Below are 13010 nucleotides of genomic sequence, written 5' to 3'. Positions count from 1 at the left end.
CCTGTCATTTCTTCTAAGTGCAGCTAACAAACAATTTGCAAGTTCCTATGTGAAGCTATTTTGAGAATGAGAAGTTAATTTAATACAACAATCTATTCTGAGGGTGAAAACCAAATGTACCTGTGTAAACAATACTCTTTGTCCCATGAGGACCCACAAAGAAAATATGTAAACATATCTAGAAAGAGAAAATTTGATAGGCATATACAATAGCCCTCACTGAGCAATGAACTGAGCTTCACTGTATTGCTGACCAATTAGGTTTAACACAGTGCCTGCTGATATTTCCTACAAATATGAGCTCTGTTAATAAAGAATTGGCTTTCTGCATGAAGAAAATGGATTCTCGGCTGATTTATTCCAACATGTGGTGACCCCGAAGACTCAATCAATGCGAATTTAACGCAAAGAAAAGAAACTACGGAAATACACTTTTACCATCTCACACAACTCCAGCTAGAGGTGTCTACAGACACAGCATCTCCAAAGTGTCTGGTTTGTAGTTTTTAACACATGCTGCACTAGGACGAGTCAGGATTAAGTCACTGAAAGTCTTGCTGGAAATTCTCCTTGTTTGCTTCCTCATGCTGCTGCTTGGTTTGTGAAATTTCATTTTCCAGCTGCACAATTGTTACAGGGCTTGCAAGGGTAGCAGGGTGAAGAGAGAGGCAAGAATGTTGACCTCATGTTCAGAAGGCTGGATTTATTATTTTATGATATATATGTTACATTATGACTACACCAATAGGAATAGAGAAAAAAGTTCTCAGAAGCTTGCTATGCTAAGACTAGAAAAGGAATGAATAAACAAAGGAGCTCTCTCTGATTCTGTCCTAGAGAGAGCTTGGCCCCTGATTGGCCCTTAATCGTACACATCCAACATGGGCCAATCACAGGTGCACCTGTTGCATTTCACAGCAGCAGATAACCATTGTTTACATTCCTTTTCTGGGGCCTCAGCTTCCCAGAAGGAAAAATCCCAAGGAAAGGATTTTTATGAAAAGATGTCGGTGACACACAATAGTTCGTTCAATCTCATGATTTTTACTGACAAGAGAGACCCATGTGGATTCCATTTCTCGCAGCTTAGCCCCAGCTGTGAGCTGCAGGTTCTTCCTCTGCCAGTTCAGGTCTTGAATGTTTTTCCTCAATTTCTGAAGCTCTTCCTGGGCATGTTCTATCATATGAACTAGGCGTTCCTCGTACAACGTCCAGGCGTTGCAGCCATGCTGGGACATGAGCTTCAGGTTCTCGATGCACACGGTGCTCCAGCTGTGCCATGGAATTGTTCACATGCTCCTGATACGCCATGATGTCGTTCATCTGCCTGGAGGATGGGGTAGGCAGCTCGTACCTCTTCATACCGAGTAGTTCCAGGGGCTGCCAGGTGCTCAAACTTGTTCTGCATGAGCTCGGTCTCAAAGTCGCTGTAGTCATGCACGGGCAGGCCACTGAGGTAGTTCTTGGTTGGTTGGTACTGCTGTGTCTCCCCCTCCACCAGCCCCACAGCCGCCTCCTGCACACCCCGTGCCTCACAGCCCTGGTTGAGCAGGGCAGCACATCCACCACCACATCCCTGGCCACCAGCCCCTGGCCCAACACCTTGGCCGCGGCTGCGCGCACTCACGTCTCGCCCAGCAGGACCACACACAGCTCCGCTCCCCTGTGCGCCTGCGGCTCTCCTCTTCTCCCAAGATTATTTGCAGCAATTAATTTTAAGTACTTAACTAAGTCCTATAGCACTGAATTTTATCTGCAGCAGTTCTTTAACATTTATAAATAATTTGCTCACACAAAAAAGAATTTTACTGCTGAAGCAAAGTCAGAATACAACCTGACACCCTGTGGGTCAGGGTGTTGGTAGCAGTCCAAATAAATGGTGGCTGCAGTTTTCCTGGAGTGACAGATATGGTTCTGTTGAAGCAGTGATCCTGTAGAAAGGTGTAGTTTTTCTCTGAAAGTCCAGTGGTGGCATAGAAGAGTCTAGTTTTCCCCTGGGAATCCAGTGAATAAAAGCTCCCTGGTGTTCCAAATCTCAGGAATGCTTGGCTCCTACCCCTGGGCAGAGCATCTCTCAATGGCATGATGTAATTTTATCAGCCATGCAGTGAGACTCAATGGCCCATGAACAGCAGATATCTCCTGGAAGGAGGATGGGCTGTCCAGATTAAGAACACTGCCCCACCTGGTTTTAACAGGCGGTGATAGAAAATGTCCTTCTGGTTACATCTTGTATTGCTAGCTAAGACAGTTAATGTAAGATATACAGCTGTTTTCTTTTAAGAGATGACTCTGACTAAAACAGCTGTGATGAAACACTGATAAACACCTGTTTGTAGGTAAAGAAGATACAGCATGTTCACCCTTGATTTTGTCAAAGATTTTATTGCTTCTTACAATCTCTACTGTTTTATGTTCCATAGATAACACAGAAGAGTCAGTTATGATTTTACATTATGCCTGTTACTGATTGTAAGCTGGTTTAGAGTTTTCCTTTGTTTCATTTTGCTGTCATAGGTACATGGCTGTTCAGAAAGGTGTTATCTCAATTTCCTAAGATGGTAACCACTGATACATTGATTATATTATGTGAATTTACTGATTTTATAATAGGCATTATTCATAAGATGTTATTACTGTATTTATAGCTGGCTTCTTATATGCTTTAATATCTCTCTGTGTAATTACCTAAAAGACGTGCACTTTCAGCAACCTTCATTTTTGTTCTCTAGCTGTTTATGCATCTCTTAGACCAAATACGTAAAGGATTGCATTGCCTTATAATGATACATTCATTGTTCTACAACAAAAGATTTGATAATGCTTTATTGTCCACTCAGTTTTCAGGAACACAAAATTTAAAAAATTAAGTTACTTAGACACTTCTCTCCACCGAAATCAAAAGCAGCTTTTTTTAAAATTCAGAAGCTAAAATTTTAGCTGATATAAATTTTCTGCCAGGCATTAAATTTGTGGAGGCATACTAGTTTAAAACAGCTCAGAATGTGATTTTAGATTAATGGGACAAACCCCTATGTTTATTGATTATGTAACTGCAAATGCAGATATGTCTCAAGTGCAGCATGCAATGTATGTACCAGCATATAATGAAATTTTCCATGCATATTCAGAAGTAGAAAATGTTCTTTTCAATTTAAATTTATGATATTTAAAGAAATAAATACTTTTGCATGTTCAAATAAAGAATTCCAGTGAATAAAGTTAAGAAAATACATAAAATGTTAGTTAAAGGAAGTACTGATTTTTAGTGAATGGATAGAGAGGTAATCACTTACTTTGTAGGCCACCAATTGAGCATTTAATCCTTTGTGCAGTAAGGCTACTAAAACTAACACCACAAACCAAACTTTAAAATAGTCATGCCAAAGCACTGGCACAGCCTCTGGTCTCCAGCCAGAGGTTGTGAAGTGTGTGCTTAACAAGTCACAAGCATTTTTGGGACAACTGATCTGAGGGGAAAAAGGATTACAAGGGCTACACCCCAGTACCAACTAATCACTAGGAAAACCAAATGGGCTTTAGAAGTACTGTGAGATTGTTTCCTCCTTCCCATTACTTCTAGACAATAATACGAGTTCACGTATTAGGTGCTGGGTTTTTATGAGTACAAAATGAATCGCCTTCTGTGGAGCAAAGTGGGTTTATAGATGAGGAACTAACCAGTTGCTGAGGCATCTCTAAGGCTACAGTCGTGTCTCTGGCTCGAGAAGGCATCAGTCTTCCACCTCCTGCCCTGCGGGAGCAAACCCAGCAGAGGCATCGCAGCGTCTTCAAGCGGCCTTCGAGCCCCCTCTGAGCAGAGATGCCGGGGGTGCCGCGGGCAGTCAGCGGCCGTCAGCTCCCCTCAGGAGCCCACAGCGGGGCCGGGGGGGGACTGCCCTCACAGCGGGGCCGGGGGGGGGGCTGCCCTCACAGCGGGGCCGGGGGGGAGGCTGCCCTCACAGCGGGGCCGGGGGGGGGGACTGCCCTCACAGCGGGGCCGGGGGGGGGGGGACTGCCCTCACAGCGGGGCCAGGGGGGGGGACTGCCCTCACAGCGGGGCCGGGGGGGGACGACTGCCCTCACAGCGGGGCCGGGGGGGAGGCTGCCCTCACAGCGGGGCCGGGGGGGGGGGGACTGCCCTCACAGCGGGGCCGGGGGGGGGACTGCCCTCACAGCGGGGCCGGGGGGGGGGGGACTGCCCTCACAGCGGGGCCGGGGGGGGGGCTGCCCTCACAGCGGGGCCGGGGGGGGGGCTGCCCGCACACCGGGGCCGGCCGGCCGAGCCCGCCGGCCCCGGGCATCACTGCGGCAGCGGCCCCGGCGCTCCGGGGGCCGGGCCGGCTGCTCCCGCTCGCTGCCTGCCTGTTTCATTCATGCTTTCTCCCTCACCATCTCCCTCTCCGACTGAGGGGAAACGGGAGCGCGCGTGGGCGGCCGCTGGAAGGCTCCCTGTCAGTCAAGCGGCCGAGCTGAAAAGAAGGCGAGCGAGGGAGAAGGAGGCAGAACAGCTTTCCCGGGGGACGGGGCGGCTGTTGTCGGCTGCCAGCCTCGCAGCCCTTCCCGGGGGCACCTGCAGAGACGGGCTGGGGGGAAGGTGGGAGCGGTGTTGCACCACAGACCTGCCCGCCGGGGTGGGAAGCGGCTCTTTCCTGCCGTTCGTCACCTGTCCCCCCCCCTCCACACACACGCACTCAGCGGCGACGGGGCGGGGGGCGGCGGCCGCCCTGTCTGGCGAGCGCCAGGCCCAGGGTCCGTACCCCCGGCCCTGAGGGGGCTGCCCGTACGTGTCTGCGGAGCAGCGGAGGGGGCGAGCCCGGGGGTGTCAGCAGTGGGGGTACGTGGGGCAGCGTATCCCCTCAGCTCTCCGCAGGACCGGGGAACTTCCCCAGGCTGAGGGGGGCTCCGTGGTGCCGGCCCCAGCCGCAGCGCGAGGAGGCTTTCGAGGGGAGGCTCAGGGCAAGTCGCACGCTTTCGGGCGTGGGGGCGGCCCCGCAGCGGCTGAGGTGGGTTGGCGCTCGGTACCGGCAGGGGAGGGGAGTGGGCGGCTGCCGACGGCGGGAGCGGGGCTCGGCGGGGGAGAGCCCGCTGTCCCCACCGTGCCGCAGCGCTGCCTTTGTGCTCCCTCCGCACCTGAGCGCCGGGCTGGGAGGGACGGCGCAGGTGGAGGCGGGCACGGCAGCAGCTGCGGCGCATCCCCGGAGCCGGGGCGGGGAGGTAAGGCGAGGCTGTGCCGTGCTGCGGCGGCGGCTCCCGGGGCTGCGGGGGGCGGCTGCACGCCGGAGGCTGTGCCTCGGGCCGGCGGCGGGGGCGGCGGGCAGGGCACGTCCCTTGCCTGGCTTTTCCTGCAGCCGTTTCCCGCTCCGTCCTGCTGCACGCAGAGAGATGCAACAGCGGCAGCCCGGTCCCCTGGGGAAGGACGGGGCTCGGAGGTGGACGAGCGGCATCAGCATTGCCGGTGCGCGGTGAGGCTGCCGGGCGCGGGGCTGGGGCCGGGGGCAGCGGCCGGCGGTGCCCGCGCAGCCCCGCGGAGCGCTGAGGCGGCCCGGCCCGGCTCCTCCGGGGCCGCTCGCAGCCCCGGGCCGTCCGCTCCGCTCCCCGCCCGCAGGGCCCGGGCACAAGGCTGGGCTTTTCCCCCGCCACACAACGCCGAGACACGCGGAGCAGATGCCGGTGCTTGGGCAGGGCTGGGGGGTTTGGGGGAGGCTGTTTTCGAACCGGCACAGCCGGCAGTTAACTAGCGGCTGCAGTTAAAATTTTAGCAGCAGCAGCAACAGCTTTGCGATGCTTTCCGGGAACGCCGCTGCCTGGGAGCTGATGTTCCAGGCGGCCCGCGGTACGGGCCATCTCTCTCCTAGATGGCAGTGCTGAGAGCAGGATAGCTGCCGGTGTAGGCAATGAAGTGCTGGGAGCCTGGAGTCCTGTGCAGCTGGATTTTGGCAGAGTTATGGGTGGAACGGAATAGCATTCACGTGTGCCCTGTGAGCTAATTTGCAATCATGACAATTTTTTCCTTCAAACTTTACATACGGCTATCTTGTTATGCATTTGTGTTACATACGGCTATCTTGTTATGCATTTGCGTTTTGGTGAGGCTGGAATTGTTATATTATGTGAGAAAGGAAAAATGAATGTAGTAGGTTAAGCCTTTTATATTGCAGTGTTATTTACAAAGTTGTCGAGGTTCGGATCCAGTTCAGCTGGCTGCCACCTGATTGGCAACAATTTACAGCTGGTGGCCAGGTTCTGTGTTTGTGTTAGAGCAATAAATCACGGATTCAGAAGAAATGAGGCTGCATTACCCTGTCCTTTTTTTGTTTACTTCCAACATGTTGCATATACTGAGGAAGCAATTTTTTTATTTGATTGCAATGCTTCGTTAGTCAGTTTGAGATGATAACTTCCTTGTTGTATAAATTGTGCAGTTAATCAGGTTCACATCTCAGACAGACCCAGAGCTCATGTTGATTTCAGCACAAGTTGTGTGGTGCATGACAAGGGTGCTGAATTTTACTGTGTGGGATAGCTGAAGCAAATTTTCTCACTGCTTGCTCTACTTCCAGTTTGTTCCTTTGGAGGAGCAGAATGTAGTGATTTTGCCGATGCTCTCATTGATATATTTGAGTTCATGTTGTACATCTGAGGCCCAGGATAGTTCAGGGGCTCAATGTGTGCCCATTGACAGAGAAAATGTAACCAGTTGACTTGAATTGGATGAAATAGACATGAGAATTCTTACTCTACATTTGCATGTAATGAGTCCAAACATTCTCAGTAGGCATGTGCAGAAAGGTAAGCACATCACATCTGGTTGTTTTATTCTTTTTGTTACAATTGAACAGGCATTATTCTCTGTGGGATTGTGTAGTTGGTTTGTTAGGTTTTTTACTTCTTATTTAGCAGTATTATGGTTTAAAGGCTTTAAAATGTTTGTCACTCCACTGCAGAAAGAGTTGCCAACTGGATGTCATGCATGTAAAACTAGAACAAGAGCCTTTAAATAGCAAAACCATCAATTTAGTAACAATTTAGTGTGATAAATGGCAGAATGCACAAAAAGAATGCAAATCTGAGCAATTATAGCATGCATCTTTTGGTATTAATATTGATTAAGTACAAAGCACAAAAGGGAAATAAACACATACAGCTTTTAAGTGCCTAAACTGGTTTGAAATGGAAGAGCTGTTTTCTGTTATATATTTTTTCTGTTACATGGTTTATGCTTTAAAAACAAGCATGGGGTGGGGGAAAGATCAGAGAAGAGAAGTTTTTACAAGCATTTCTTTTGTTTTCTGGATCTCAGAATTCCATTGTGTAGCAGGATGCTTTCCAGTATCTGCTTTCTCAGTATCTGGAAAGGCAGATGTTGCTGCAGCAGGAGCAATTATACTGATTTGCAGCACAGTTTAAAAAAAAACCCAGTTCTTTCTGCCTCTGTCTAAAAAGGTCAGCCATGGTTTGGGCTTGTCAACAGAAGAGATGAGACAGGGAAGTTAAGTTTGTTCAACAAAGGGAGTGAAGTAATGTACAATTAGGAAATTTCTATTTCAGGAATGAGTAAATTTCCCTAACCAACTGCACTGAAGAATTTCGCTTGCTTGGTTTTCCCTCACAATTGCCCATAAGCCAAGCCTTTGTGGAAGGCAGGGAGTTTGGTTGGGTTTGGTTGGCTGATCACTCTCTTCTGTGGAATGTTGAGTCCAAAGGCAGAAGAGGCAGCGGAGACTTGAGGCGTGTAGGCTTTTGTAGAAGAGCTTTTCTGACTTACAGCTTTTCAAAAGGTGCATGACAGACTCCCATAACTGAGAATTTTGCTCTCACAGTTAAATTTCGGTTCCCTGCTTACCCTGTGTAGGCCACAGGAGCGTGTGACTGATGTGACCCAAGATTCAACCTACGATAGGGCCAGCTTCTTGGTTTGAACTGATGCTTAGAGACTTTATCTTGAGATTTCAGAGATAATGTGCTTCTACTTTAGAGAATATTTGGGACTTCCTTGCAAAGGGAACATGCAAATGAAATGTAAGAACTGGAGGACTGATTTGCACTAAAGCATCTTTAGCAGAATCAGGCCAGCATGTGTGTGCTGTATGTATTCATGCTACCACAGAGAGAGCAAGCTATGATAGTCAAGAAAGGCAAGGGTTTTGAACATCTCTGGAACATCACAGTATTTTTTATTTCATGATGGAGCTCATGTTCTTTTTCAGACTCCTCTCCTAGTTCTACCCAGAATTAAGACTGTCTTGATTGTACCCAGAACCAGACTATCCTGTGATTTTGAGCAACTTTAAAGAGTATGGTAATAACTCAAAAATAACTCATCTCAAAAATCAGATTCAAGCTCCTGTGTTGTAAGACTCCTGATCCATGACCAGCTAGAATGCCAGTAAGTAGTATGTTACTGGGTTGTGTTTGTTTTACTTAGTCCTTCCTTGTTTAGTGACCTGCATGTAGCCTGTCTCCTAACCTCTTTGGGGCAGGAGCAGCCTTTCCCAAGAGCAGGGAACCTCCCTAAGAGTAGAAACTTCCCTAGGGCTTAGATCCTCGTTTGCAGCTCTAGGAGATGGATGTAATAGAAAGTATCAGTCTGGTAACCCTGGTTTAAGATCATGAGTAGCTGCCAAAAATATTTACTATTTTTAGGAGTTGGATCTCTAGCATAAAAACTTTATTTCTTGTTTGTTTTGCAATTCAGTATCATATTTAGTTTCATTCTGTGTTTTACTTCTGTGTGTATGGGTAAAACAGCAAGACAGTGTAACTTTCTGTATTTTTATATCAATTCTGTCCTGTGGACACAACTGCATGTGCTAACAGGAGCTCATTTTTGTTGCCCTTCAGGTATAAGCAACTTGCTTAAGTTACAGGGAGGTTGGGACCTGCCTTGTCTATCATCAGACAAGTAATTTTTGTTATTAAAATGTTTAATAAAGCCACTTAGACCATCTTTTAGAAAAGAATTAAAAATGCGAGGCCAGGCTCAAACAGCAGTGAGTGCCAGCAAGAGTGAAAACCACATGTAATATATTTTATGTACATGCATTTGTTTAGCATGATGGCTGTCTTTGTCATCCTGTGTGTGCAAACTTGTTACTTCCAGACGGGCTGGAGTTTCAGGCAGGTTCTGAAAGCTTCAGTGAGAAGTTACCAGTCACTGCAGCGTGCAGAGCCTGCTCCTTGCTAGTTTTGCCCACTGCCACACCCACAGCTAACATCACCATCTAGACTGATGTCTGTGTGGATGCGCTGCTTCATCAAACTGCATAAGCTATGACACAGCTGGTCTTGATTACACTGCTTTTTAGAAATCATTCCAGTGTTGTAGTCTGTGTACAGCTAGAATTGTTCTGCCCCTTGATTATCTACAGATCAGGCTTCATTAGAAGTGCTGATGAGCACCCAGGACTCTGAAGGCAGCAGTTTTGTGCAAGATAAGAATGTTCCTTAAAGAAGCTGATGGGGGATAAAGTTCCTAGCAGACACTGACAGCATAAGGTGTCACTGTAGTCTAGTCTGAAATTGCATGTCTGAAGGACAATTGGATGTCCTTGGCTTTACAAGAAGTTTTTGTACTGAAGAAACTTGATAGTGGGTTAGAAACTGCTTTCAGGAGCTGTGTAGATACGTTTGTTTCTGTTCAGTTGCGTTGTTACAGCTATGGAGCAATTAGGGTTTGTTTTTTTCCTATAAGTGAGTGTGAATTTGAAGCGCTCTACATTAGAGGAAGACATTAAATTTATCCTGATGAACCTGTGATCTGCACCTATTAGTTCTCAATGACTTTCCTTCCAGAGCTGCTTGGAAGTCAAGGAAATGGATGGTGTAAGCTGTATAATATGACTGGTTCCAAAAGAGTCTCTGTTTGGAAGATATGTGTTCCAAATCTGTTGCTTCATTTGCAGAAGGCTCTTTGAAACCTGCAGTTGACCAAGGTCACGAAGTTCTTGATGTAATTAAATATGCAAAATCTCATATGAATAATTTCCATACCCTTGCAGAACTTTTTGTTTAATCCCTGAGCCCTTTTGCAGCATAGGCTCCTGTCAATAGGGAATGGATTGAAAGTTGGGAGACCGAGACACCAACACTGCATGTGATGTCCTGAAATACATTCTGCAGTTGTAACCACAGTATTAAATACAAACTCAACACAATTCTTGATAGATAAATGATTGAACACTGCTCTGGGGAAAAAACCCCTATCGCTAGTTATTTTAGTGGGCAAGTCCAGTGGACTTAGGTTTTTCCATTTCAAAAAGTGGAAGAATTTTATTTCTGCCTAATATTTCCTTTCATCTTCATTATACAGTCCTTGTAAAAAAACAATAAATGCAAAATATGGTTCTATTTGTATTTGTAAGTAGGCAGTTATCAAATGCTATCTCTCATTCCTATGTGACCCCAAGAGATGTGGGAGATGGATTTATTTAATTGGGAAATTGAGGGCTAATCTACATATGGAAATTCACAAAGATTAGCATACCAAGCTTATTTTCCACACACATGTGACCCTTATGCAATCAGACTGTGAACTGGAAATGTTTGAACTCAGTATTTGGAATGGCTATTCTGTTGTGTAGCCAGACTCTTAGATTTTAATTAGTACTGCAGCAATTGGTGAAATCAAATCTAAACCTAAAGGAGAATAAAACAATGAAAGGAGCCCTCTAACAGTGCAAGTAGAGATGTAGCAAGAGCACAAAGATCTTTGAGGTACATGTGCTTTGGCAAAGACACACGTTTTCATCTGTGAACCCAATATGAGAAGTTAAGGTTAAAAATCCTCTTAGATATCCATTCCTTTGTTTGTTCTGTATATGTTGAGTGAACAGAATATTGTCAGTTTGGAGGAACACTTTGTATTTACAGCTGCAGATGTTTCTTCAGGTGATGAAGTATCTTGTGTTACTAGTGCAGCAAAGTGACTCTGGCATTGGACTCAATCTCTGTGGGTCCCTTCCACCTTAGAATATTCTGTGATAAAGATTTGTTACTTCTTGAAATGCATGATTACTGAAATCACAATTTTACCTAGAAATCCCTGTGTCCCTAGATCCAATGAGTTCTGTGTGTCTGGAGATGTCTTTATTCAAGTCTGAGGAGTACAGATAAAGATAACTCATATTAAGTACTATTAAGAATTAGATGTGGAGAATTGGCATACGAATAGCACTAGTCTGTAAAATTAAGTCTGTTAAATATAAAATTGTTTTAAATAAATGGCAAAGGAAGAGTAGACACCTGACACTGGGGGTTATTGATGCAAAGGAGCAAACAAGATGCTTGAAGGAAATTGATCTTTCAAAAATAAAAGGGAATTATTTGTTAAAAATCATTAAGCAGTTTAGACTTTCTTTGTAGTGCACAAGGTTGTTTCTCATATCACACTCTGAAGTAATTGACAGTGGCGTATTTACACTGTGTGACCTCATCAACCCAAAAGATTGTCAAAAGACATATTATAACAAATCAGGTGTGGCTTGTGAGAAAATATGGCCTAAAATTGTGAATGAATTTAAATTGAAAAGCTTTTCTAAAAGTGTTTTATTGAGGAAATATACCTTAGGATGTTTTGTTTACCTTCAGTTATTTAATATTTAATTTTTAGTTTTTTGACAACCTACCTGTATTGTTTCTGACTTTCATAGAAGCAGCGACTTGAAGCTTTCACATTCTTAAAGATTGAACAGGACCATTCATGTTTACTAATATAAGGTTTGTGCACAGCTCCATTATTGAAACTAGAGCAAACTACTCAGGTTATTGTTTCATAAATAGTTTAGTTCCCTTCTGATTTCACCTCTTAGTGAGGGTGGCTTAGATAAATTTAGGTAGTGACTTCATTTGGACTAGTGTATACATCACTTTCTAGATGAGGTTGTATTTTTTTTCTCCCCTAATTCCACACTCCAGAAAATAGCAATCCTTGTGGTTTCTCCCCTGAGACAAACATTTCCTTCTTCCCCTCTAGATAGTTGCTGTTCCCCTTCACTGGAAAACCATACTCATAACACCAGTGATATGACCTCTAATGGTATCTTAGACCGTGGTAGAAAATACAAGTGGCATTTGGTAAAGACCTCTCTGGATATTGTTGAATACCCAAAACCACTGGGGGGAAAAAAGCTCAGAATTTTGCACAGTGAGGGTATTTGCTCTAAATTTTCTCTCAGTTGCTATAAATAATATCCATTTTCATAATAGATGACTTGCAGTCTGTAAAAGCAGGTCATTCCAATTATTACCTTACTTCTCTTCCTGTTTCAATGGCAGAAGATTTTTAGCAGCCAACAGCATTGCAGGCATTTTTAGGTGGATGTGACCACTTCATGGATGCAAGATAAGGGGAAGGTTCCACTGGGGTACAGGAAGCTTTGTGTCCTTTGGCAAGGCAGGATTTAAAAGGCCAAACCTACAATTGTCTGGGGTTTTGTAGTCCCATTCCTGCCTCCCACCAGCTTGCCTGGAGCACGGCTTTACTTCACTGGTGTGTAGTGAGAGCTGTCAAGTGAACATTAAAGGGGTGGGGAGAACAGCTCTTGAGAAGTTCCTCCTTTGGTTGAGAGAAGTCCAGGGGAGCAGAACAGCCTGTTGGACCTGCTCACTGACCCCAGCTGGTCTCTGAAATTTGGGTTGTCACAAGCAGTCCATGGGGTGTAGGTTGGCAGTTGTCACATGCAGCTGTGGTGGCACTACAAACAGCAGAAGCTTTCCCACACTCTGGAGACCTGTTCTTACAATTACCTGTTGATTAGCTGCCTACCCAAAAGGCAGGCTGGTGGATCTCCCTGGATGCATTCCATATTTTTCATTTTGCAGCTCATACTGATGTCTTGGAACTGACCAAAATTGCGGGATAATTAAAATACAGGTGTATACTCACATAAAATGCTAAGGAAAGCAGACCTCTGCAGGTCTGCTAATGGCAGTGAGAATCCATATGGGCTTGAGGTTTCATTTTTCTCTATTCTTGCAAGATTTAGGTCATAATGTTTAGGTCAGGACAC

The 13010-nt window shown here is 45.8% G+C and overlaps 2 protein-coding genes across 4 annotated transcripts in view; one reads left to right on the top strand and one right to left on the bottom strand.

The window, feature by feature from the left end:
• Positions 1-542: 542 nt before the first annotated feature.
• Positions 543-3781, bottom strand: LOC134419933 (pre-mRNA-splicing factor SPF27-like). The gene is given in 6 exon segments (XM_063159534.1): positions 543-639; positions 1018-1263; positions 1265-1384; positions 1386-1551; positions 1554-1613; positions 3682-3781. Coding segments are annotated over 6 exon segments (789 nt in total).
• A 1105-nt stretch (positions 3782-4886) lies between these two features.
• The window catches only part of PTPN5 (protein tyrosine phosphatase non-receptor type 5), a 77818-nt gene continuing 69694 nt past the window's right edge, over positions 4887-13010 (top strand). The window contains exon 1 of one of the 3 annotated variants that reach the window (XM_063158614.1): positions 4887-5006. The gene's annotated coding sequence lies outside the window, so the exon portion shown is untranslated. Of the gene's footprint in view, positions 5007-5087; positions 5218-5318; positions 5459-13010 lie in introns of those variants that run through there. The other 2 variants (XM_063158613.1, XM_063158612.1) reach the window with 2 other exon arrangements.

This window comes from Melospiza melodia, chromosome 6 (assembly GCF_035770615.1).
Source record: "Melospiza melodia melodia isolate bMelMel2 chromosome 6, bMelMel2.pri, whole genome shotgun sequence".
Lineage (NCBI taxonomy): Eukaryota > Metazoa > Chordata > Aves > Passeriformes > Passerellidae > Melospiza > Melospiza melodia.
Note: the sequence above shows the minus strand (reverse complement) of the source record. Positions and strands in the feature narration are given on the sequence as shown.